The following is a 27912-nucleotide window of genomic DNA, read 5'->3' on the forward strand; positions in this document are numbered from 1 at the left end:
AGAACTGAAGTTGTATTACAGGGTAAAGCTGGAGTTAATATCACATTCCTGCAGTACACTCATATCATAACCTGCCTCAGTTCTGACTTTATGTGCAGAACCAACAAATTGCTGCAGAGTCAGGGAAATGTCACATCAAATTTTCTGCTCAAATCTCAAGCAGATATTTTGTTAAAGTGCAAACTACTCAAAAATCATACCTAAACAAACACCCGAAATCACATTCCGAAAAGAAGAGTTTTGAAAAACAAGTCTTTCCCCCCACCTCACTGCTGATAATTCCACCAACAAAATCACCCCAATTAATTTCAGGTTAGTGAACAACAAAGTGAGCAGGTATTCCAGATACAGTTACTCCCAAGCACTCTTTGTCCAGAGTGATTGTTGGGACTGGTTCAGTGCGCAGCCTCTTCCCCACCTCTGGCACTGCCAACACCAATCCAGCAGGTGGTCACTTGGGTTTCCTCTTAAAAATACTGGGAGATGGATCATTCTGCTGAGCACAACCAACGGTTTGTTAACGTGGAGACTACTGTAACTACCCTTGCCATGTTTATTAGGCCCCAATCCAGAAAAATATTTACATGCATTTTTGTCTTTAAGCATATACTTGAGTTCTAAATTTAAGTGTTGTCCTAAGTAGCAATCTTACTGTTTTTTCCATCCGTAGGAATAAACATGTCCTGCATATCCACAGCAAATATATAGGCAGCACAACCCCCATCGGCGTGAGCTTGTCAAACTCATCACAAACCAAACCCAATGAAAGAAAAAAGGAGCTTTCTTCCAGTGCAGTAAGACTCTGGGTTAAGGACAACATTATAAAAATTAAGATTTTGGGTCTTGAATTGAGAGACTTTTTATTTTTCAATGATTTAAGTAAAAAAAAAGCAGCAGCCACCAGAAACAGTCTTGGCTCTAACTGAAGTGAAATTTGAATGTAAATGGTCCTCCTCCAGAACCAAAGGGGTTGAATCCTTGCCATGTGTTCCAGCTCCTGTGGAAGGGGTTGTTGCCACCCTGCTGACTCTCGGCATCCAGTGGGTCCTCTCCCGCATCAAACTTCCGCCTCATTTCTGGGGGAAACAAACCCAACATGGAAATCATGGCACAGTAATAAAGGATTTCCCTGGAGTACTTCAGTTACTGTTATAATCTAAATGCAGTTTGCAATAGCACTTGAAGCAGACACACATCTTTCACATAAGTATATCCAGAGTTAGTCAATCCTAGAAATCTCTACAAGATGTTATCCCTAGAAGAGACTTCAAAATATAATTTTTATTTGACTTTTAACCAAAATCACTGAAACACAGTAATTACAGATTACATCTGACTTCATGCAACAGATTGGAAACAAGTATTATTGCACTGCCTTTGCAAAATGGGTAAGGGTAGGAAGGGAAAATGGGAAGCTGAAATGCTTGTCATGACTTACACTTTTGTTTCGACCTTGATGTAGAAAAAGTAATCATTACCTGGGTCAGTGAGGACTTCTTTAGCAGCTGCGATGTCGATGAATTTCTTCTCTGCTTTCTTCTTTTCTTCCTCACTCTGGAAGTTATCAGGGTGCCACTGGGATGCCAGCTTTCTGTAAGCTTTAATGATTTCTTGCTTTCGAGCATTTCTGGATGGATAAAATTACAGATAACTTCATTTTCTGACTACTCATATGCCACACTAATTAAGTTTATTTTAAACACTGAGGCAATAATTAAGTGCATCAGGAAAGTTGTGAGGTGCTGTTAACCTTCTGCAAGTGACATTGAAGACTCTTTACACAAAACAAAGGAAGCAAGTTGCAACCTCAAGCAGAGATTCCTCACTCTCTCCTTCACTACCCATCCACTTCTCTTGGAAAGATGCTACTGCCAATGACTCTGCAGAACATAGTTCTCAGTCTGAGGAATTCACCATCAGTTGAATAACCAAAATCAGAGATCAAATTTGTTCACAATTAGAATTGGAATACTAGTTCAAAACTTTGCTTGCTCCTCATTAGCAAGGGAAGTTGTTCAGCCAGTCCTTCCAGACTCTTCCAATCTATCACACTGCCTGCCACAATTTTTGTTAGTTTTAGTAATTCTTGCCAGTCTTTATTTTTTCCCCAGCTCATTCATAGGACTCAGGATCATCTATACTAAGAATTTCTTCCTAAAGAATTTATTTCCTCTCTTCCTGCTGTTGTTTTGCCATTTTTTCTAAAGGAATTGTAAACAAATGCCACTTCACAAGCTGAAACTAAAAATTAGTACAGCAGAAGAGTGAAGATAGCAAGATACAGAACAAAAAATTAACACTCAGCAGAACAAATTCAAGTGATCAGCCCTAGAAGTACTGGTTTAAATAACCACCTTTCACATCATCATCTCTGGAATTAGTATCTCACCTTTTTACTCCCAGGATTTTATAATAATCCCTCTTCTGTGATTGCTTCAGCATTCTCTGGGCACGTTCCAGCCCTTCCCGAATCTGCTGGTCATTTTCACTATTGGCTTGAGCAGTCTCATAGTCTTTAATAGCTTTTATAAAAAAAAGTCAAAGAAAAAAGGTTACACAACACTACAAACTTCCAGTTAAAGAATTCAGCCACTCAACAAAACTGAATCATTGTTATTACCATATATAAACAGAAAACTTTAGTTTTGACTTGACATCTTTTGGGTTTTTTTCTAAATTAGAAAACCTTAGAATAGAGGAAATTCACTTTCACATGTGAGTTAGATAACTTTCTTTCCTTAGGTTCATCACACTTGTGGGAAATGAAAGAGAAGGGAGGGTACCAATGTAGAATGCAGCATTCTCTAGACATTACTACAGCCACAAGGATGAACATAATGAGTATCTAGGACTGGGATGAGGAAACAGAAATCAGAAAGATTCAGAATGAGTACTTGAAAAGCCTACTGCACATTAGTCCCACATTCTTGTTCAACTGAAGGATGAATTAATCAGAGTTTTAAAATTAATATTCATTCTTCTCGCCCAGTCTGCATTCGATCAATGCAATAGTCTCTTTCTCTTTAGTGGCCATAAAGACAGATTTCAGACTACCAGTAAGTTCATATTGTTAGCAAAAGGCAAACAGCAGCTTTTTTTACACCTCTGCATGCATAATACGCAGTTATATTTCAGTGTTTTTTTCCAAAGGCATTCTCTCACTTTTATTTCAAGAGTTACATTTCTCAGGAATGAAAGCAAGAGAAGAATTTTTTAAGAAATTTGAGGTCTACACTTCAAGTAAATTCTATTATTATTTCAAGTGCTTAAGACACCAAGTTTATATATTCTTTAATATCAAAATTTATCAGGGGAAGCAAGTTGAAGTCTTTAATGAGACTGCTCTTCTTTCACTGTTATAATCCTCAAGGTCTCATTCACAGATCCAAGTCTCTTAGGTTTCTCAAGTTAGACAAAGTACTTGCATCAGATTATTTCCAAGCAGATGCTATTTCTCAGCAGGTGTTACATTTGTTTTTCACTGTTTCTGAGCAAGACAGCAGGAAGTGCTAATGAATTTGTATTACCCAGACATCTGATACCACTGCAATCTTGTTTCAGTTACTGAAAAAAAAAAAGCCCAAAAAGTATTGCCAGAGCCCAAACAATTTCCTAGGCTACTACAGACCAAACAAAATTTCTATTCATTTTCACATCACAGGACACTGCCTTTGCTGCTTAAAGCATTTTGGCTTCTACTGGTGTTTTTAATAATTTGTCCAGTCATTAAAAAAAACAGAGTGTGCACTAATACATGTGCTGAATATATGCTATCAAAACTAACAAAACCAGTGAAAATGCAGGGATTTCATTATGCTGTTTTATTGCTCAAATAATTTTAAGCCCCACTGAACTTAATCTGCTTCAGGTACTACTAGGAGGGGCAAGCAGAATATCCTGCCAAATGCAGGTCAGATTGCTCAGCCTCACTGAGCACGACAGCACCTACAGCACCACTGTGGGAAACCTGCTCGGGGTCAACTATTTGCCACGACAGTATCGGACTTCTCTTTTTTCCTAATCAACTTCCTTATTTAAGGACTGCAAGCATTAAGCAAAGGGAAGGTGTTGCAGTGCTGCACACTGCAGAGGGAATGCATCCAGCACACTCAGCAAGTACACACTGTACTTTCCGTCGACTTTTGAATGGCACACTCCAGTGTACAGATTTTTTATTCTTTCAGAGACCTAATTGCTCTCTTTATCTGAGGGGCAAGGGTTGGAAGCAGGTGGAGCAGGATGGCAGCTTCATGACCACAGGAAGTTTGCTATGAAGCCAGGAGACTTATTACTAATTCCTAGTATGTCAACTGAGATATTTAATCAATCCTTTTGAGCCACTATTTCTAAAAGCAGTAGTACCTGACAAACAAACAAAAGAGTCACTGCTGCTTCTTACTGGCCTGCTATTTCAGGGAGCTTCCCTTCACCCTGCTTCATGGCATGAAAGGAACAACTACATCCCAGTGCCACTTCCAATTTAAATACTTCAGTCAAATCTAATTCTCATTATTTCAATACAAGAATCTTCATGATCTCTCAAAAGATAGTCATATTGTATCGCTAAACAACTTCACTGGCTTTGGTATCTTGCGAATTTTTGAAACAGAGACAGATTAATTCTGTATGTGGAATGATGGCAAATTTCCCATCAAGGCTGAGTAACTGCAGACAACCTACATCCATGCCAAAACTCTTAGAGAAATAATAGAGGCAGTTTATGCTCTTACTGAAAACTCTACAGTAGTAGAGTGGGGGGGGAGGGGAAGAGAAAAAAGAATCAGTAAGTTCTGACCAATTTTGAAACAGCAAGGCAAGTTTTTTCCTTTTTTGACAAAACTTGTGCTCTAGACTCCTGTACTTATGAGGTATGCCAGAAATGGAGTCATTAAACATCTGTCTCTGTAGACAAGCCCTGGATCCCATGTGATTATGAAGTAATTAAAACCATTTCATGAATACAGCTTTACATAGTGAACTGCATCTTGAACACTTAACAATAATCACCTTCAAAGTTCTGAATTACAAGTACTTTGAAATTTCCTACCTTTAACAGGAAAATATGTGCCTCCAGCTTGAAAATTTTTGAGGGAAGAATGAAAATCATTTTCCCCTTTTAAATATGAGAGTTTTAATTGCTCTGGTGTTCTCCATGGCAAAGAGAAACCAGCCATCAAAGGATAAATGAAGACACCTCCAGGCAGACAAACATTAATGGGCTGTAATGCTGCTGATGGAGGCTCTGCTGGAAGGCAGAGGGTAACTGCAACCACTTCACTGTAGCACTGTGGGAGATGCTACAGAACCTGGAGAAGCACAGTTCTGCTCTAGCATGGTTCCTCACTTGGAAACCAAGGCCAGCAGGCACCAGCACAGGAAATAAGCTCTCCCAGATCCCAGATATGCCCTCTCTGTTTTCTTACATCCTGTAACAGGGAGCCATCTGCCCCAGCACAAGACCAGGCTGGCTGTTTGCATTTGTGCAGAACCTTGTTACAAACTTTTCTTTCCTCCAATTTGCAACAGCTGGAGTCACCCTCCCTGGAGGTATTCAGAACTGATGCAGATATGGCACTTGGGGAGACGGTTTAGGGGTGGACTTGGCAGTGCTGGGTTAATGGCTGGACTTGATAATCTCAGAGGGCATTTCTATCACTCCATGTAATAGGATGCATTGTACAGAAACTCCAAATGGAAAGTGCAGCCTCGGGAACAGAATTTGTTTACTCTCCGATCAACACTAGAGAGGTCCACGGAGGAGAAGCAATGGCTGTTACCTTCCTCCACCCTCTGCACGTGCAAGGGAACAGAACAGTATTATTTCACGCTGCCATCTCAAGACATGAAAATGGAGCTTCTAAAATGGATTTACATTACCCTAGCTCTAATTACCTTTTACTTCTAAATGCAATTCTCTGACATTGCTGATTATATAAAATGTCTTTGAGTTGAGTAAGCTGCACAGTCTCATAAAACATCCTGAACATGGTCCACTGTTATAAAGACTCCTCTGCTGTAGATAAAACAAGTACATTCCACTTACACTAATCAAGACAAAATTACCACAAAGTATTTTTTGTAAAGCAGCAACTACCAGGGCTAATTAAGGATAACATAGCATAGAATCAAAGTGCATATTAAAAAAAAAGCCTTTGATACACTGACTACATTTTAAATGTCCACATAAAGTATGTGCCAACGGCACACAAGTGTACCTTCTTCATACATGTCTTCTAGCAAATAAGCTTCTGCTCTGTCTTTCAGGGCATTCACATTGGTTGGTTCCAGCTGCAGAACTTCTGTACAAAGTTTGATGGCTTCTGTAGCTTGCTGATTCTGGAGAGGCAAAAGTAAAACCAAACTCATGAAGTTGTGGGAGTTCTGTTTCATGTTTGTCTTGAAGACATTTACAGAGGGAGATAGGCAGAATTACCTTTGATAAGCAGTGACAGATCCTTTCTTTGGCACGAGTAGAATAAATTGGGACCTCTGGCTCAGTTTTCATTACAGTTTCATATTTACTGATAGCATCTTCATACCTGTTTAAATCATGAAGCGTAGTATCATGAAATATAATCAATTATCTCAGGGTGTTGCATTTTATTTAAAAATTCTTAAAATTCACAGATTCTCCATAGTTCTACCAAAGGACTTGCCCTTTAAGACCCTTAAAAGCAAGGTGCAAAACAACAGTAAGAAGAAAACTTGCAGGCACTTCAAGAATTACACCCCCATTCCCCCTTCCTGTGCTGTGAGACAGAAGAGCAGGCACTAGGCCTGTCAGGCTTATGCAGAAAATAATGACTGCCATCCCTCTCTGTGCACAGCCAAGGGTCTCCAGATGTGCCTCCTGTCCAACATGACACTGCACTTCAAAATAAACATCTCCCCTGCTGATACCTGAGATGGACTCAGTTCTGTGCTCACAGTAAGAGCAGACTATCTGCACACTAAAAAAGGTACCTATTCACAGAGATACAAAAAACTTCCTTATGCCAGTTTTAATCAGGCAGATGTTTTCTCCTTTCTTCTTCAAAAGTCACAGAGTAAAGTGTTATTACTGTAGCCTGTGAAGGCCTCAAAATGCCAAAGTTACATGGTTTGAGGGAGAAACAGATTATTTACCTAAAAATGCAAGAGTGAGATTGAATCCATGGGTTGCTACAAACTAGAGAAGTGCAAGCCCTTAAGAGTCCCTGAAACTGTATTGATGCTGGATTAAATAAGTGAAAAGTGTCCAAACAGACCTCTGGCTTAATAAAACTGGCACCACTTGTCCTTATTCACATTCCTGATGTACTTTATTTAAAAAAGCCACCTTGACAATGTCTAATGATTGGTTTGGGGTCCTTACAGCTGGATGTCATGTGCTTAGAAACACAAAACTGAAGTAAAGCAAGAACTACAAGAACACAGAGGCACTGTATCATTTAACAGAGTGCATAAAAGATTAAAAAAGCTTTTCAGTCAAACCACTTCTGCCACCAAGGCACTGCAGAGTTACTAAGTGGTTTTAGTCCTAAGACATGGTCCTTTCATCACAGAATAGCTGAAGTTGGAAGGAAGTCTTGGAAATCATCTGGTCTAACCCCATCACCACACAGGGCCACCTCTAGAAATTTCCCTATGACTCTGTCCAAAATACTTTTGCATAACTCGAAAGTGGGGAGATTCCATAACCCCCCTTGGACAACCTGCACCAGTGGTAATAAAGCAGTGTGAAAAACATTTCCTGATGTTCCAAGGGAATGTCCTGTTTAAGTTTGCACCCACTGGCCTGATCCCATCACAGAACCCCACCAAGCAGAGCCTGGCTCGGCCCTCTTTGCACCCTCCCTTCAGGTACATTGATGAAATTACCCTGTGGCAGAGAAGTCTCAGGGCAAACACTCTCAGCCACCCCAGCCTTTCCCTGCAGGAGACAGACGCTCCCCACCTCCAATATTAGTGGAATTTCCTTAGACTTTCTCAGCTGCTTCATCTCTCCTGCACTGGGGAGCCCAGTGCTCAAGTGTGGTCTCCTCAGTGCTGAGTAATAACACATGAGCTGAAAATTCTCATCCCTATGTTTGTCTTACTACCTGCTGCAGAAAGAAGTTCAGTATGCAAAAGGGACACAGTGGCATCAGAAGGAATCAGAATAGAATAGTTGCTATGTGAGTCAATATTTATTTTAATTGTAATTTGAGAGCTCTGCTCAGTACCCACTTCAACTGACACACGCAAAAAGCATCACTTTAATCAGTTCCTCAATCAGTAAGCTGGTGCTTCAATTGTGGTTTTTTTCTATTTTTTTCCCCTCTAACATATCAGTGAATACTTACCTGCCTTCTCTGATGAATTCCTCTGCTGACTCAATCTGCTTATTGAGTTTCTTTACTTGCTTATAGAGAGAGAAGCATTGCTTGTGGTCTTGGTCCAGTTTCAGACACTCCCGGACCTCACTTTTCACAAGGAGGTAAGGAGAAGGGGAAAAAAAGTCACACCAAACCAACAAAGAAACAAAAACAAAAAACTAGGTCACCACATAGTACGAAATTTACCTAGAGACACAATGCAGCATTACATAAACTGTCCAGAACAACACTTGAGTTCTTTACACTAATCTCTCCCTTCATCCAAATATTAATATAAAGTGAAACCAACAAGAGTCTTCCAAAACATGCAGGGATATTTATCTGGTTTTGGTTTGAATTCTTTTGTCTTGCCAAACACACAAAAGGTTTAATGTTACATTAATAACTTGACTAATGAAGAGCACTTTTGAAGAAAAAGGCACTCTGTGAAAGAAATTATATTCAGCAGTTATCAGATGAATATTACCAGTTATCAGATGAAAATTACCATCTATTGTAACTCAGATATATTACAAAATTCTTACACTGAAGCGTATTTTGCGTTGCCTGAAACAGAAAGCTCAGCTAAGACACAAACCTCCTTGACGGAATCTCATCCAAGCCTTAGTCTGATGTTTCACTGTGAAGAATGCTTAATCAGACTCTGATTAGGGAAAATATTTCTCAAAATAGTCCAAAGTCTAAAAAAAAAACCCAAAAAATCTCCAGAATGCAATCATATGAAGGAATAAATGTTTTGGATCCCATAGAGCCATCACAGCACAACCATGATGTCAATTTCAGGGAGAGATTAGAAAATCTTATTTTGTTCTTAAGCACTGACAAAGATATCTTATTATTTGAAAATAAGTAGGACTTTAAGGGGAAGAAACTAAGGGAAGGACAAGAGTAAGCACCTAGCAAGTCCAAGAGCTATAGAACTCTTTCTTAGCATATGTCATGATGCAAAAAAATCATGGTATCAGATAAGAATAAAGGAAAGAGGCTTATCCCTTTCATTCTGATTTCATTCTGTTCTTAACAGTGTCCCCAGCTGTGCTTTTAAATAACAAAAATACCATCTATACTTGAAATCACTGGGTAAAGTGAAGGCCATCTATCAAAAGTCATCACAGAAGTGACCTATCAGCTCACAAGATTTGCTCTGGAAAGGGAATGTCTAATGCAAACCAATTACTTTCACATTTACTTTTGGCCAGCCATAAAATGAATTTTTGCAATTATAATCATGTGCAGTTTCCATTTGCCAAGGAAAGAAATACAGACTTTCTCAGTTCTCTTCACCTTACTGAAGGGATTCTGTGGCAGAAATCATATCAGAAAGGTTCTGGAGATGAAGACAGCACATCCGAAATTATGACTGGCACAGAAATCACTTCTGTGCACTAGGAAGGATTCCACCATTTGTGCAGCCAGGCAGAGAGTACAAACTGAACAGCCTGGATTGGGCAAGGGCAGTTATTTGCCAGATTGACTAGGGACACATGGGAATAAGACCTTAAATTTAACTCAGTATGACTAAAAAGATAGGGCATTATCAAAAAGTCATCCAGGACTGTCTGCAGTAATGAAAGGCAAACAGCCTTGCACCCCAAGCTCTTCATACATGGATGCTCCTGTACTTTTTATTTATTCTTAAGATTGTAACCTTAATGTATACATCTTCTGTTTTCATCTAACTTCAATAGATGTTTAAAGTTAAAAAAAAGCTCCACTAAAGAAAATTTGGGAAGGAACTTCTTCCTTCTGGAAGTACAATGAAGACAGCATTTGTAAGCAACTCCCATAGACAGAGACTCTGGCTTCTATTTAAGGAAACAAGATACCTGGAACCATTGATGGCTGGTCTTGCCAAGAATAAACATGGGTGTCTTCACTGCCAATCCTTAGTTTCTGGAAAGGAACTCCCTTTATCAGATCTAGACCACAGGTGATTCTCCATACAAACCCCACACAAGAGATACTTCATAGTTTATCATGACCTATATAATTTTATTTTCTGTCTCAACTATAATGATTACAGCAAATAGTAAAATTACCTGAGAGATAATTCATGGTCCCCCAGCTGATAATATATTCTGCTGATTTTATAGAAGGCTTCAGTATTATCATTCTTTAATTTGGCAGCAGCTTTCAAGTCACTAATGGCTTTGCTTGGTTCCCCTTCCTTTATATAACACTCTGCTCGAAGTTCCCGTAGCTCTGCATCCCAAACACAAACCTTGAGAAATCAAAATTAAAGTTTGGTTTTGGTCCATAACACTTCACTTCTTTTCCTCCCCAAAAGAAAAACCCCATTTAATTTCACTTTGCCAACTGCAATAGCATAAGGTTCAAGCTGCATGCAGAGCTCATAAAATTAGCATCTTTGCTTCCTGGTGGATGCTGTGATGCACCTGCCCAAATAGAAAAACAAAGGCCTGAAAATTTTGTAAATGATTCAATGAACTCATGCAGAGAGATGAATTAAATCTACTGGCATTGCTTAAACTAGGACAGTCTGTTGAGCCTCCAGGAAAGGATATCAGAATCATAAATTATTGTATCTTCCCAAAAGAACAGAGGTAATGAACAGCAAGGACCAAGCTGTTGGCTGTCCTCTAGGAAGAAGCCTGTGGGTAAGATGCAGCTCCATCAAGTTTGACCTTAATATCTGGATTTTAAGAATAAAGAGAGGTAAAATTGTCACAGTAAGGCAAAACTAATTACTCATGAGGAACTGCCTATCAAAATCTAGTTTAGAGAATTAAATCTGTGTCTTATCAGTTGTTTGGAAACTATTACCAGAGGAGGCTTTCCTGCTTTTCCACACTCCCTCTCCATAAACCAATTCCTGCACCATGGCAGTTTCATCACCAAAAGCTCCAGGGTTGTAAACTCCAAGTCAACTGCACTAATTTGTATGTGCAGAGTCACAGCAGTTAACTGTCTTTTAGTACATTTTAGTACATTTCTATATGACACACAAAATGCCCACATGACTGAGTTATTTACACTTGCACTGTCAGGCTATCTACACCAATTAAGATTGAACAAATACAGATACCTAAGGAACAAGCTGAAAATTTAGCTAGCTAGCTAGCTACATTTTTAATTTTGTGCCTTTTTTTATCTTTTGTTATTTCATTTTCTTAAGACAAAAACTGTCTGCATATACGCATTGAAAAATACAGATAAAAATCCCTAAAACTCCTATACTTGGCAAAACCTCACTGATTTCAGAAAAAACTTTTTCCCAGCTTCCTCAAGAATACCAAAAAAAGGAAACTACAATCAATAAAGTTATCTGTAATGGAAGTTCCACTGAAGTATCTTTAAGACAAACTATTATTTTGATTTCTTCTGCAGCTCGTGCTCAGACCTCTCCTCTCTCCAACATCATTACAGACACACTGTGCTCAGCAAAACTAAACTGGTTACATCAAAGTGATTTTCACATCAGTGAAGAAACTATTAAACAAAAACACACAGATGTCAGACAGAAGCTCTTACTTTTCTTTCACAGTAGCATTTGACTTAACACTTACTGCCAAGATTTCATCAAGAAGAGAAATAGCAGCTTCATAATCCTCTTGCTGGTAGGCAGATAATGCTTGTGAATGTAGGCGCTGCAGCTCATCAGATTTTGTCAGCTGAGTCTGGGCTTCTTTCTCCTCATTATTGCTAGGATTGGATTTGAGCTGCAAACATGAACAAGGAGAGATTCAAATGCTTGTTCAAGGATCTCTTTCAGTCCCATTAATAATCACATCATGGAGAACTGACTAAAGCTGCAAACAAAGCAAAGTGAGTTTCAAAACTCGACTGGAAGCATTGATACTGCTGAACTTCAAAGAAAGAAACATTTCGAGATTCATTATAAGATGTCAGAAGACAGAAATCCAATTCTTCAAGCTTGATCAATTATCACTGGACACATCATACCAAACAGTCACTGTCATCCATCACCTGCTGGACATTGTGGACCTCTATGTAGCCTGATTTATTCACCTCTGCTGTCAGTTGTTAAACACTGGATTCCTCAGCAGCAGTAGACATGCAACCACGTGGTATAATTGCATCCCTCACTTTAAGCACTACACATACTTATAACTTCATGACAGAAATAAATGAAACATGTTCCAGACAGTTGTTACTGTGAAGTTGTATTTCTTACATTTTCCCCACAAAGAGTGGCTACAGCAGCAAGTTAAGCAGCTACACTCAGGGAAAAGGCTCAGCTGAGCAGTCATGCATTCTGTTTCTTATAGAGTTTTAAACAAGTCTAATGTTTTGTCTACAAGGACTCTCATTTCTCTAACCCCTCCCTCTGAGGGGGCAGAAGTCATTACACTGTACTTGCCTGTTACACTTAGGCAGGTTTATCTTTTCAAAGAAAATGTAAAAAAAGATCTTTCAGGCAACTTTACTGTCACCCAGGAAGATACACATGGCCAGAAAACCTCAGCCACTCGCTTGCAAAGCCAGAGAATTTGTAGCATTACTGTAGCTTGAAAGAAGCACTGACTTCACACTTGTTGCTGAACAGAATGACTTTCAAAGTTTGAAATGGACAGATCAGCATGATTTTATTTTTTTGTTTGTTTTTAAATAAAAACTTGTATTATATTGCATTCTATACACAGAATGTGAACTAAAGTCACTCAAAGACAATACTTTTTTTCTTTCCCCATTTATCTTGAAGTGGCCTTTACCCTTCTCCCCAGTAATTTCTTTAAATACACGTATTTTGTGCTTATGTCTCTAATGTGATTTAACTTCAGCCTTCAGAAGTCCTTTACCATAATTTCCCCTGGTTCTACCACTTGAGTATATGAAAGGAAAGAGCCTAAATACTACATCAAAATCATGCATAGGTCCCACACTTTGTCTTCAATTCCTCTTTTTAGATCTTTTTGAACCTCATGCAGTTTTTCATTTCACCTGGCAAAATCAAGTTGTACTTAGACCTGAAAATTCTCCTTTACCCCCTACACTGTCTTTCAGCAAGAAGAGAGAAACATGATCAAAGAGATTTCTTTCTTTGTGGGTTGATTTCCAATATAAGTCTCAACGTTTTTCTTCTGGTTAGAACTCTGCCTATAAGCCCTTGATGCCATACATCCACTCTGTCCCTAAAATCTGGAGCTTGTAGCAGAGGCAAATTTCTGCACTTGTAGTTTTAAAAAGTACCGAGCCTACAAAAGTCTCTGAAGTTTTGAACTCTTCAGTTCTAGTTGACCTGTTTGATTTCTTCCCTAATTTCTCAGCATTTTGTTCTTAAGAATTAAGAGTCTTTGCTATGGATGAGCCTTACACTTCCATAAAAACTCATGATAACACCACACTCTTTAGATTCATGGTATATTCCTTGTAATGTATTTGGAGAAAATGTCAGTGGAATGTGAAAAGCAATGCTACAATCATGGAGGTAAGTCCAATACTAATAAAAACCATTTGAGTGAAACATCCTAAGTAATTTTAGGTATACAACATATCCAGTTAAAGAAAGGGAAATTTTTCAAGATATCATTCAAACTAAAGTCATTGAGTGTTTGTGTGCTACAGTATGATGAAAATACACACTCATAAGTTCTTCTTAAGGAATCAGCATATTGCTACAATGCGTAAATCAGTAACATTAACTAAAGCAATAAGAAGCCTGTTCATTCATCTTGTGAAAAAACATCCTGAAGGGAACTGAGGGAATGTTTTTCATACACATGGTTTGTGGTATTTAAGATGAAGACATCCATGCACTCCAGAGCAGTGCACAGAGTAAAGCCCTGCATTGGTAACATAGTAGGTAACACAGCTACAATGACACAGATGGAAAAAAAACACAAAGGAAATACTTTAATACCTTTCACTCTTTAGCTGGGAAGCTGCAGATGATCACTGTACCACAGAGGATTGTATCTGGAAACACCTAATGTTACTCTGATGTGGTTAAGAGAGCCTCAAATACCCAACCCAAGTGTGCCTAGGAACTTAACCTAATTTGATTAACTTACAGTTCCATAAGATGGCCTCTCCCACCTACATCCAGAACAGTACTATTACACACACCAACAAACCATGGAAAGCTGTTGTCCAACATATTTTGCAACAGGCAAGGGTTTCTCTAGAGGAGAAAGCAATTTGCAGATGTACAGAGCTCAGTCACTTGGTCTTGGCTGACATCTAGTGGAGCTGGAAGCTGTGCTTTCAATGTCAAACTTTGAAGTGTTTGCTCTAAGGCAGACAGAATTGTGTATTTAGGACACCCCAATTTACAGTATTCATTGCAACAAATTGCAACTGTGAGTGTTAGAGTCAGTCTTAAAAAAAAGACCAGAATTGAAAAGAAATATAACAATTTGGTCCTTTTCTCGCTTTCCAGTAGACAAGGCAGAAGCTCTGCTCTAATTTTGTATTCTACACAATTCATCAACTCAAATGCTTGTCTTTTTCTCTAGAACACAATCAGAGTCACTGACACTCATACACAGGGCTGCCAGGATTTGCATTGCTTTTGTCACATTTCCAGAAGGCCTTCCATCAACCAAAGTATGCCAATATCCCTTTTATTTTCAGTAAATATCACATGCTTACAGGTAAAATAAACATTCCAGGGTTTTCATGGCTTGAAGCCCTGGACATGAGTGTTGATGCACCCACAGATCTGTCCTGCTGACTCCTATTAATCAGAAACCACTAAACCAAACAGAAGGAAGTTGATATTAAAGTATATGAACACTAAACCAAAGCTGTAGCAGAGAAATAATTACTATTCATATAGCATGAGCAACCTCTTTGAAAATCACCAAAGGAATTCTGCTTACTCCTTGTTCCATGTGGAAAATCTGGCCCATGTAAAGAATTTAATCAGCTTGATCCATGTGTGGGCCAAAATGAGAGGTTTCTAGAAATGCAGTATTGCTTAATATGTGAAGGCATAAGTCTGAATCACTCCCTCTATCCAAACCTCATGATTAATTTCAGCCAACAGGAAAGTAGTGTACAAAAAAAAAAAAAAAAAAGATAGCTAAAAATAACGCATGAAGGCTGAATCTCAAGAGGCTCTGCTCCCAAAAAGGAATACTGCATCCTTTGCAGCTAGGCATTCCTACTGCCTGCTCTCACATTAGCACTGCTTCACAAGACAGCCAGTACTGACATGCCATAGAGGGCAGGGCTACACAGAGAAACTGCTTAGCAATCAATCATTTAAATATACTTAGGGTGCTCACCATGAAACTTTTTCCTGATACTATGAAATTATATAGAAAGAATTTGAGGACATGAATTTTCATGAATACACATTAAAGGACACGTTTACTGTTTTATATGAAGAATAGTTACAATGGGGTTTTTTTAGTTCTACACAAAGCCACTGGTCTTACAAGCTGTGAAAGTTTACTTGTCCTCCTTCCCTCCATTTAGATGGGCTGAATTTTTCTTGCCTTCTCTCCATCAAAAATGACTGCATCTCCTAAACCGTTGAGATCCCTTTTAAGGAACATCTATCCCTTCTCTCCCTACATGAGATGGGAAATCTGAAAGATTTAGAAAACAAGGGAAAAGTCTCAAAGAAACAGGTATTCTATTCAGAGATTTCAAGGTATGTAGCGCAATTTAATCCACTCCCCTTAGAATACAAACTGTTACAAACTGCTACTTTAATACTGTTTACTCATTTTGCTTGAATATACTATATTAACTCAAAATTATGCTCTTTAAAACAGACCACTTGACAATTCTCTACGTAAACAGGCAATACTGTTCATAGAAAAAAGGAAAATGGAAGTCAGATTGAAGACTAATATGCTATTTTTCTAAACCAGCTTCTGGGAAGAAACTCTGTTCTACTTCAGATTTAAAGCCTGATTGAGTACTGAGACTATTTGAATGACCAAAGGCAGCAAATAAATGTTTGCAGCATGTTTGGCAATAGGGAAAGATATTTGACAGTTGACTGGAGAAACAATTCCATATACAGCATTAGGAAATACTTCAAGAAACAGTAACTGCAAAGAATACACACACAGACTCACAATCATAGGTGACATTGCATAATTGGTACTGCAGCAACCGTGTCCTCAGTTAATCCAGGCTGAATGACTCTCCCACACTTGCAGACAGCAGGGCTGCACTGCTCTCAGACCACACACTCCTAAGAAACTTACTGAGGAAGAAGCAGCCAGAGGTGTCATTGCTGTTTGAAATTCAGAATAAGCTGCTGGAGCTCTGCTAGAGACACAAGAACTGCCTGGTGCATTCTACCTGCAAGAGCCATTCCTCGTGGCTCTCCTGCAGAACATACAGGATAACCACTCCAGTTTTGTCATCCATGCTTACTAGTAAGATTTCTATTAAACAGCTGCAATCTGGACCACGCAACTTCTTTTTTCATCACTCTCTTCAAAGAGAGCCAACAAGACAGCATCTGTTACATGGCAAATTCTTATTTTGGCTTAAGGGACACATCAGCTGTTCAAAATAACAACTCCTGAAGAGCAAGCAAGAATGAAGAATGTACCTTATTTATACTCATATTTACAGGAATTTTGCACAACAGAGAGGAAACCAAGATTCACATTCTAAGGGCTTTTCTTGTGGCGTTAGATCAGTTTACCTTTGCAGCACAGGGCTGAAATGCACAAAGTACCCATCAAAACTAAAGATAGCCCAACTGAGTTTTAGGTAGGTAATATCCAACTACATGTATATGGAAACTTCATGATTCCTGATCACAGAGAAAGCACTGTCAAGACATTCATGAAGATGGAGAACTCTGCAGATTAGGAGACAGACAGAGGGATGCCACTGAAATGTATTGATATATCTGCTCACTGACTAAATTAAGAGCCAACAATTTTTTTGCAACCCGTAGAAAGAGACAGGAACCTGCAAAGGTTGATCCACCATGCCCCAGTGATTTCCCAGGGAGACATCAATATAGTGATATAAACCAAGTACATACTTCGAGTCCCACATCACTTATTTCTGAATGAAGGCTGCTCCCTAGTACAGCCATCAGTAAGCAGAGATCACCAAGTGTCAGGCACACACAAATAAGACTTTCCAAAGTGCTCCATTGTTTCAGGCAACAGCCCATTTCATCTGCATCATTATACTGCACCTTCACTGGTCATTTATTCATACAAGGTTGCTTAGCTACTACGTCTGCAAAGTACAGGAAAATGATTCAGGCCTAGACACCATATACTTTATAGAGCATCAGAGTTCAGATGTGACCTTTGCTCAGAACTCAACCTTAAAAGTAGTGATGTAGTGTAACGCTGGTCTCCAACTTACCACATTTTTAAAGTCATCTTCTGCTTCATCAAATTTTCCTTGCTTAAGCAGTAACTGTCCTCTCTGTAATCTTGCCTGAAATGAAACATAACTTTTTATTTACAAATGGGAATTGAGCAAAGTATGAACACAAGTTTCATTTTAGTATAGCTAACAAGATGAAACAGAGATCATGACACTCATTCTTTGTCTTTTTCATTTAATGACGTTCTTATAAGGCCTCTCTAATGGAAAAGGATTGCTCTGCACCAGAACTGACAACTTTTATGGAAAGAACTCATTTGAAAAGTTTCACAAATCAAAGTAAAGGTTGACTTTATACCACTTTCCTGATTATAACTGCTTATAGATTAAGTAAATAGAAGAAATAATAAACAATAAACAACTCCTACATTTAATTATTTCATTAAACTCTCAGAGTAGTAGAAGCCATGTAAAAAGACAAGTCAATGATTTAGAAGACTGACTTATAATAAGACTATTTTCATACAACAGTGAATTTAACATTTGCTCCTTTATTGTCAGCTATACAGGACATGCCACTGCCCACAAAAAAGAGAAGTGAGAATCAGATGGAGAGGACTCCAGCATCAGTTCCCAACTAGTGAGGCAGTCTCCACATACAGTACACAGAATGGAGAAAGGAGTAAGCAAATCAGAACTTGCAACAGTCACACAGGAATGCAGTAGTGTTAGGACAGTTCATGTGGAGAACAGATACCTCAAATCAAATGCTGATTAAGAGAAAAAAAAACCCAGAGGCATCTGTGTGCTCTCTTCTCCCTGTCCCAAATGGCAAAGCCTTGGTGAACAACAGAATAACCACAAGTGAGAGAAGTGTTTAGTATAAATCCATGAACTTATAAAACAAGTAGCTGCTCAAATCACTGTCTAGACTGTGCTCAGCACAGTTGCAAATTAAGGCACATACACCATTCCTATTATTTTATCCACTTTAAAATCCTCTGAGGGATAATGTATTCTCTATTCCTGTTGAGCAAAGTCTGAAAAAAACCCAAATCTTCTTTGAAGCAGTTTTTTTCTTTACACTTGAACAATCTTCAATTCCATTAATACTTACTGATGTGAAGTCCTGCTTTAATTCAACCACTTTACTTAAATCACGAATTGCTGCTTTAGATTTGCCCATGGCTAAGTACACTGTGGCTCTTCTGTAATAAGCAATGTAGTTCTCAGAGTCTCCCTCTGCAAATGAACAAACAGCAATCAGAACACTATCTCAAAGCTACTGAAATTTCTGGTACAGTGGAACTGAAATGACTAAAAATATACCATCTGACTTTTAAGCCACTGGAAACAATGGCATACATTAGTAAGACATAAAATTTGCAACATTATGCAAGCAGTATTTTCTGTGAAGTCTAATTATTTAACAATAAAGATTACAGAAATACTCTAAATCCCAAATAACTGAGAGTGAAGGTCAAATATGTACGTGTTCTTCAGCTTTATATGGGAGAACAGCCTCTGTGTACTAATGCTTTATCTCCAGCTGCAGGCCTGCCTACATTTGAAAACACATTACTTCATCATTTTCCAGCCCAGGTGGTGATCACCATATCGGATAAATACAAGCATTCCCAAAATTATTAATATGTTAGTGCAATGTCAGCACAGACCCAAACTCTTTATACCATCCATTGAAATATCTGCAACTTCTGTCTTTAGTAATGAAGTGGGCACCAACATTCCCTCTCACCATCAGACAAACACACACACACGCTATCAAAACATGAAGGCCAACTTCAGGGCCCACACAGTCCATGTTGTCTCCTGGTCAAAATTCCAAGATCCAGTGATTTTAGCACTCTCTAAGCTACCACATACACCTGTACAAGAGGCAAACATCAGTCTCTGAAAACAAGAAAAATATCCTTAACATTGTTCTCTATGCAGTATTTCACAAAAACAGGTGACAGTTACTGGGGCCCTCAAGGAAAAGTAACTTCAATCACCAAAACAACCCAATGCTGGAAGACAGGAAACCTTTTACTATGCTATTAAAAGCATAATCAATCCAGAATTTGTGGACAAGAACATCTGTATCTGAGGAACAGAAGTAGTCTTTTTCTTCCTCACATCATTTGAGGTTAAAGTTGAGCTTCCAAATGAATGGAAGAAATAGCACCACCACAAATCTTATGATCAGCAACTAAGTTTCATAGCTGGCCACCTCCACTACCAAAACACTACTTCAGTTCTCACTGAGAAAGCTATCTGCACTCTTCCTCTACAATATCTTGGTTGTGAAAATGCTAATCTCCAGAGCTGAAATTTAATAGGAACTCCCATGCTGTATGCCTCCTTTGTATGTCAGCATTATAAATATCAAATAAATTCAACTGTTACTACCCTTAAAAAAAAAAAAAAAACCAAAAAAGCAGCACTGAGTCCTAAATCTGTAGGCTAGGTACAAATCAACAGCTGAAATTAAGGAACTTTATTAATACAGGAAGGATGAAAGGTAGGAAAGAGCCAACACAGAGAGCACATTCCAGCACCAGATGATTATCTGACAGATAGTTTTGCCTCAGTACTCCAGCAACAGTAAGGAACATCAACTGACACTTACTCAGACACAAGGCATAAGCTGGGATCGAAAAAAGAGTTGAAAATTTACCTGAAGAGAGGTAATATAGACAGTTTTCTTCTATTTTAGATGTTTGAAAAAAAATCAAAAATAGACTGGCTGAGGTAAGACAGAAAGATCTATTTACCTCACAGTCTACAACGCTGCAGTACAGCCAGGAAAGAATTCTTACCTCCTCACAAGCACAGTTGGGAATTCATGCTTAAAATCTCTTCAAAAAGACAAAATCCAAAGAAGTCTGATGAAAACGAGGCAATCCGGCTAAAATCAACATACAACTAAGAATCCCATAAAAGTCACAACTGAGGTGGTCACACCACATTTCTAAAAGCTGATTGAGCCCAGCTGGCAAAGCAGTGGGTTTCACCCATGCAGGCACCTCACACAACTGCTGCCTCTGCACCATCACCAGGAACTGCACAGCCCCGCACTGAACTGGTCTCCTCATCAAATCCAAGTTCAAGTTTGCCAACTAACAATAAAGGAGAACATCACGCTGTGGCACTAACAGTGCACAGATCCCACAGAAATGCTCTGGCAGCAACACACAAACAAAAGGAGTAACAGACGGCATCTAGGCAGAACGATGAGCTTCCATACCAGAAAAAAAGGAAGTTGCCTCCTCCATTCCCTTCATATAAGGGAAGTCGATCTTGGAGAATGCAAACAACTCAGAAACAACCAATGTTTCATTTTTATCTATTAAACTATTAAAGGCATAAATAAAAAAGCATCAATAGTATGACACATCAATGTAGAACATCTCAGTAAGATTCTTTTCACTGAGAAAAAATATGTACTTGTACACATTATAACAAAGTCCAACAACTAAAAAAAAACACACCATGCAATTAAGAAACTGTAATGTTAATCGACACTGCTCTTTACTGGTGCTGTCTCTATGCTTGAATTAAAGGATTTTATTCAGCTAAGTTGCTTTAAAATTCTTAAAAGCAAACGTTTAACTTCTCAGTTTGTCAAAACTGCGGAACACCAAACAAGAACGAACTTACCAGTTGACTACAAGGGAGGCACAATTCCGCTCTCCACTAACAATTCAGTATCTCAAATTTGCAGCATCAGTTTCACTGAGATATCACCCACTTCAAGATTTAATTTAAAAAAAAATAGGAAGAGAGAGCGCGACTATTTTAAGCACTGAATTTTTTTACAGCACTGGATAGCAGAAAGCATGGATAAAGCCACCCTTTGAAAGACATACTCATACTTTAAAAAACATCATAAAGAGGAAATCTGATCTTGGGATTAGACAGACAGGGAATACCTCATCAAATAATATCAGAGTCAATTATAATTTCTTTCATACAGCTAGCTTCCAGAACAACAGTGACTTACGTGTTTATGTATCGTGTAGTTAATTTTACAGTTTTCTTTCATCAAAACCGAAGCATAAATATTCTACTGCACCTCTGTTGGCCTCTGTCCAAACTCATGTATAAAGATACCCCAACTTCTGGAACTCATGGAATGCAATTTGCAAGACAGCAGGATATTTAATGAAGTAAACAATGGGAAAAACCCACCCAAAGGTGTTTCAGTACAAGAGTCAACTCCCTGAGATACGCACCTATGGCGGCATGAAAGTGAGACAAAGCATCCGCCAGCTGTCCAGCAGCCAATAATTTCTTCCCCATTTCAAGTTGTTTTTCTACTTCTGCATTTATTCCACACTCAGCTCCTTAAAGAAAAACAAAAAGATCAAGGTTTTTAATGACCACTTTGATTATAGCAAACACATACAGTGATAATACATGTAACAAACCATTACTGACAGAGGCAGAGGTCACATCTTCCTTCATTTTAGGCAATCACAGAGGTCTTTTCAAACCTAAGGGATTCTGAGATTCTGTAAAGCACCTGCAGCCTAATAACCTCATAGCATGTCCCAATTAGGATGTGCCAAAATACACAAGACACTGCTTTGCACCCCTTTGTGACAAGGCACTGAATATGCAGCTACACATTCAGTAACTTACTTGGACTTTCAATTCCAGAAGAATCTGGAAAGCGCTCATAACACACACAGGCAGCAAATACACAAAGGCTCTAAGTTAAATTTCATGACCCTGATGGTAACTTAATACTTAAATGAGAACTGTTTGGCTTCTCAGAGATTGGCTTCTCATCTACTGCACTTTTGTCTCGTCTTCATAAATTTCAGGGCAAACATCTACAGGACTGCAAGTTTTGACAAACAATTAAAATTCTCACTCCTTTTCCCTTTAACCAGTAGCACGAAAACCATACTAAAGTGGTAAGTCTTTGAAGTGCCAGTTTGAGTTTAAAGCTAAGGAATTGCTGCTGCTCAACCAGCAGGGAAAGACTATTGCTGAGCAGAAATGAGCAGTCAAGTGCAAGTACATGCTGTACACACATCAACTCAGCAACAGGTTTTTTGTTTGTTTTGCTTCCTGCAGTCTTCAGATCAGGGCAGAATTTCAAAACAAATTACCCACCAGCTTATGACTATTAAAAAACTTTCACACTAGAAAAACTTTCATTTATTAAGAGAATACCCTATGCCTAGATTTAAGCAAGGTAATATATTGAAATCCTGAATAAGCACATTACATTAAAACCCAATGATTTATAACTTATTTCACTCAGGTTTTGCACTGAGCTGATTCAGATAGGCATTCTAAATACAAATATGCAGCAGCACTTCAAAGTTGCTTCTTAGAATCCAAATAAAAATGTTACAACTGATTGAAGGAAAGTATACTCAAACTTCTCACACTGAAAGGTGGTTAAACAACGTATTTGTAATGAACAAACAGTAATTTCTTATCAGCAAATCATCAAGATTTTAGACCCAGGAGCTCTCAACACCTGGGATCTTAATTTAATTTTTCTTTTCTAATCCATTATACTCTTTTTTTTTAAATTCCACATTATGAGAAAATCCTTGAGTTGTCTATCCTAAAATGATCAAAATCCCCTCTGTATCCACTAGACAAAGTTCTATCTGCTAAAAGACTGACAATAATTCAGCAAGCTGGATTCAAGGGCTTCAACTCAATTACTTGTTTCAGAACAATGATAAAACACGGGTTTTTTTAAATTAATGGAAAATACTCCATGGAGTCCTAAATTTCCAGCAAATATTTTTTGTTTAAGTAGATGGAGTTAAAACTGCCTACACGATAATTATTATTTGAGGATCTTACTAAAAGATTCATTTTAAAGTCAATTCTAAGTATGTAAAAATTTATTCCCATTTTATGTGAATGTCCAATTTGCAGCAAGAGAGGACATTCTTCCTTGCCCATTTTGCTTCCCTAGCTTAAAGCTTCAACCATCAAGTAGTCCAGTGTCCTTTAAAATGACAAAGCAAGCATTAGAAACATGACAAAAAGACTCAGAACTGGGAAAAAACCTCCCCACAAATTTCCCTGGCTTTGGAAGTATGCTAGCAGTAAAGCAGGTATCAAACCATAAACAGACCGAAGTATTTAACATGACCTAATACCAACTAAAAACTCTTCAGTTTCATCCCTGCTGTGTTTCCACACACCCCCCCAAATACCTGAAATCTTTCAAAACTTGTCAGTTGGGAGTGGTACCCTAAAACTGGGCTATAAATTACTCTTCCAAGAACTTTCTATGTACACAAATATGGCATTCAATTCTCACAGTCTCAAGCATCCTTGATTTACATTCAGTCACATCAGGATAGCTCCAAGAATATATTTTTTTCACAGGAAGATGTACCTACACAATGTGGTGTCTTTCAAACACGTTGTGTTCAGTACAGTTTTACAGTTACATAATACTTTAGGTGGAAGAGCCATCTTTTTCCTTGAAAATAATGAAGACATAAAACAAATGAGAAAGGTGCCCACCGATAGCAAACAAGTAATAAAAGCAGGATCTACATGGATAAATAAAGAAGCAAATAGTGAAGTCCTGTAGATTCCCAGGAGAATAAGACTAATTATACTTGACATACATTAAACCATGCATTAAACCTTGACTCTGCAAGTTGTTGAACATCATAAATTGATGCATGGATCTCCAGGAGCAGCCTGCATCATCAGCCTAACCATGATGAAAAGTGACATTTAGCGTAACTACTCAGGAACCCTCTGCACTGACCTGATAGTTGGGCTGTTTATTCACAGAAATCTATTGCTTATTCATTTTCTGGCTGTAGCAAACAATTGCTCCAAATAAAGCAGGCAACAGTAGACATCAGGAAACTGATAACATAAGCAGTTATTGAGTCCAAGGACTCAAATTCTCTGCAATCTATTCGGGTACCTATGTACTCCTTGGTCTTGGAATGAACCTAAGAACTAAAGTTCAGCTGGAGCAAAGAACCCCCCAAACCCCAGCCCACAGAGCTCTTCCCAACAGATACACATTGGTGAGTTGGACACCACAGGCCCCGTTGAAGAAGCTCTGCATGCTCCACCAAGAAACTAAATTTGCACAAGAGATATGCAACCTTACCATTTATTTTTAAAAATTTCCGTGTATTTTAATTTGAATATCATTTCTAAAGACTGTCAAAGTGATAACCTTGGGCTTCAACCAACCACCCACATGAGCTCCAGCTGTTAAGTCAAATATTCTGGATAATTCAGAGTCTGTAGTCCTTACACTGAGGTTAAGTCTAAAAAGAGAAAACCAAACCAATTAAAAAAAAAAAATAAAAAATAAAAAATAATTAAAAAAAAAAACCACAAAACAAACAAACAAACAAACAAACCTCCAAAGTATTCCCAGATAATTGGTACTAGCCCTGACAACTCAAAGAAGAATAATCAGAAGGTACAGGGAAGATAAGCAGGTGCAGCTAACCTGTTTTTCCAGTCAAATACACTCATTTCAAATAAATTATAATCTCCTGGTAGGATTTTTGTTTTATTAGAATAATTGGTGATAATATGTAGGCACCTAAGTCTACAGACTCATATCCTCATATAATGGGTCCCATCCACATTGCAAAGAACTTAAGAAAACCCTGCAACCTGAGAACAGTTTCAAGATGTTACATTTGTCTACATGCTCCTGTTTTACCCCACTTTTTTCTAAATCTTATTCCCAAACTGAGTAACAAGACTATGAAAATAAACAGAATTAGTTCCTATTGTGGACCAAACCCAGTTGCTTAAACGACAAAGCAGTAGCATGCATGTCACTAATCTTAATTACGTTCATCTAAACCTTTTTTTTTCCCCACATAGAGGAACTTAATGATTGCCTTATCTTGTTAGGAGAGTGGGAGATCCTGCTTTTGCAACTTCTTTTTATCAGAGTGACCCTGAATCTTAAGCTTGTTGTTATTTTTAACCGGTTTGGTCTTTGCTGTATGTCTATTTGCGAACAGGATTTTCAAGAACTGAACTCGGTGAGATGTGGACAAGCACCGACAGCTTCAGAAGCACCTCTGAGGTTCAGAGGAGCCTCAGACCATCCAGTTGAGCCATGTGTAACTTTCACCCATCAAGTTTTTACTCGTTTCGTTTGCAAAGGAACTTGGTCCATACAGTAAAGACCGGCAGACAAAAATGCCCCACCCTCAAGTAGCCTTTGTTATCTGGGGCCAAGGAAAAGCAAAAAAAAAAAAAAAAAGCTCCCAAACTTAGGGTGAAAATAAAAGGTGGGGGGAAGAAAAGAAACACTTAATGCTTGTGATCTGTCAGTAACTAACTGAACTCTATCCTCAGAGCCCATTTATTCTTCCCCATATTACATTTCCTTTCTTCTGCTACAAGGAAAATGAGGGGGGAAATGAACAACACTCCTTTATTCCTCCTCAGTCACCTCTTTTTGCTGTGATTAGCGTGGATAAACAGGAATGAAGAATGAGTTTTCTCAAGAGAGGATCTGTTCCAAACTCATCACAAATTTGGATGAAGAGGAGGAATAAAAAACGTTTTTACTGAGCATATTTACCAGCCAGATATAAATAGTGTCCATTGACATCAACTGTAAGATACAAAGTTAATGCAGAATGACTATTCCACAGATTCATTAATCAGATGACACAAGGCAGACTTCTATTATCAAGATTCAAATTTAAATGTGACTTTGACCACTTCTGAGCCCAAAGACCAATAATATTCGTGGGGAGGATGTATAATCTACACACTTAACATACCCCCCCAACAAATTCTCTTAACTACACATTCTGAAAAATTAAGTCATTAATTAAGAGGTCAGTGAATTCAGTAAATAAGATCCGGTACTACCACTTCACATTCTATTACTGTACTCTACGTCTTTATTAACTGAAGTTAGGAAAGTGTCCCCCAAATTAGGAAACGTGGTAAGCCCAAACAGCGACATATTTGAAATAGGCTGGCAACTCTAAATAAAAAATCCTCAGCAGGAGCACCACTGCCACTATCTCAGGGGAAAAAAAAACCCAAAACCAACAGTATATAGACTCTGACAAAAAATTATTTACTTCCAATGCCACTAGAATGCATATTTTTAAAAAAGGCAGTTTGACACCACAGTACGTGGTCGAATGCAGGGTGTCTTTGCCACAGCAAGTTCCTGATGCCACCCGGCCAGCTGAACTGTTCTCTAATGTAGTGTATCAACTGAATTTTTAATGTTAACCTATATCTTCCTTAAGCCCATACACTTTTTCTGAGAGCTTCAGTTCCACTTCCATCTGACACTGGCAGGTAAAGCCTGTCCCTCAGGTGAAACCCTGACGGTAACCACCATTCTGTAACAGAGTTAGAAACTCAACAGAAGCCTGTGAATAAAAGTCTGGCTACACAGGTGTTGCTGGCAGGGCACTATGAAAGTAAACAAGCGGCTCAAAGCGCAGATAAGCTGAACTTCAAATACTAATGGTGAGAGATGACAAAAAAAAAAGAACAAAAAACAAAACCAAGCCCACAGTAACCATAACAAAACCAAACCGGAACAAATTCAACGCAACCATCAAAAGCCTCAGCGAACCTCTAAGTGTGGTACTAACACTGGCTGCGGCTGAGAACGGCAACTGGAGAACCCTTTGAACTTCGGAACGACACAAAATCCACACGGGAGTGCAAAATTCAAGGCCAGCACAGGGCGGCCGATGCTGTCGCACGGCTGCACCCGCCAGGGCAGCCCCAGCCCGCCGGGAGCAGGCGGGGAGCGCCAAGGGCGCCCACAGCGAACCACCGCCAGCCGCACCGCCAGGAACTCCGGCTAACCCCAGCAGCCACCGGCAGCGGCCGTGCCCTCGGTGCGCGCCCTTCGCCACGGTCCCGAGCGATGAGGTGGCAGCGCTGTACCTCCCTCCTCACACCCTTTCCCGAAATATTTCCTCCTAAAGACGGCAGGGGCCGGGGAAGGCGGGGGGTGCGGGGTGCGTGCCCCGCCGCCATGGCGGACACGGCGCAGCCCCGACAGGAGGGACGGAGGGAGGGCGACCGGCCACCAGCCACCGCGGCCGATGGCCCAACACCGGCGGGCCGCGGGCGGCCGCGGCACAGCGCCCCTCGCAAGGCACCCCCACAGGACCCCGGCCCGGCTCACCCTGGTACTGCAGGTCGAGGAGCACGAGCAGGAAGGGCAGCGCGGAGCCCAGGCGCCCGGCGGAGGCGGCGGGGGACACCATCTCCTACTCCTCCGTCGCCGCCCCTCGTCCCGACAGCGGCGGCTCCGGCCCGGGCCCGACCGAGCGGCGGCTCC

The 27912-nt window shown here is 39.3% G+C and overlaps 1 protein-coding gene across 1 annotated transcript; it reads right to left on the bottom strand.

The window, feature by feature from the left end:
* Positions 1-843: 843 nt before the first annotated feature.
* DNAJC3 (DnaJ heat shock protein family (Hsp40) member C3) lies at positions 844-27912 on the bottom strand. Its single transcript, XM_083855396.1, has 12 exons — positions 27757-27912; positions 21836-21946; positions 18718-18842; positions 17637-17711; positions 11885-12037; positions 10397-10578; positions 8325-8444; positions 6434-6539; positions 6216-6336; positions 2390-2522; positions 1479-1627; positions 844-1076 (listed from the first exon to the last, which is right to left on the bottom strand). The coding sequence occupies exons 1-12, from the start codon at positions 27836-27838 to the stop codon at positions 919-921; spliced, it is 1515 nt and encodes a 504-aa protein (XP_083711522.1). The 5' UTR covers positions 27839-27912; the 3' UTR covers positions 844-918.

Source organism: Zosterops lateralis (genome assembly GCF_965231275.1).
Source record: "Zosterops lateralis genome assembly, chromosome: 2".
Lineage (NCBI taxonomy): Eukaryota > Metazoa > Chordata > Aves > Passeriformes > Zosteropidae > Zosterops > Zosterops lateralis.

What these genes read in the sequence shown, in the direction of transcription:
- DNAJC3 (XM_083855396.1), bottom strand. Translation starts at nt 27,838, where the DNA reads ATGGTGTCCCCCGCCGCCTCCGCCGGGCGCCTGGGCTCCGCGCTGCCC. An exon ending in TTCTTGATGAAATCTTGGCA is followed by an intron (nt 10,579 to 11,884) that starts GTAAGTGTTAAG and finishes TGATTTCTCAAG; the next exon opens with GTTTGTGTTTGGGATGCAGA. An exon ending in TCTGTCACTGCTTATCAAAG is followed by an intron (nt 6,337 to 6,433) that starts GTAATTCTGCCT and finishes TTGCCTCTCCAG; the next exon opens with AATCAGCAAGCTACAGAAGC.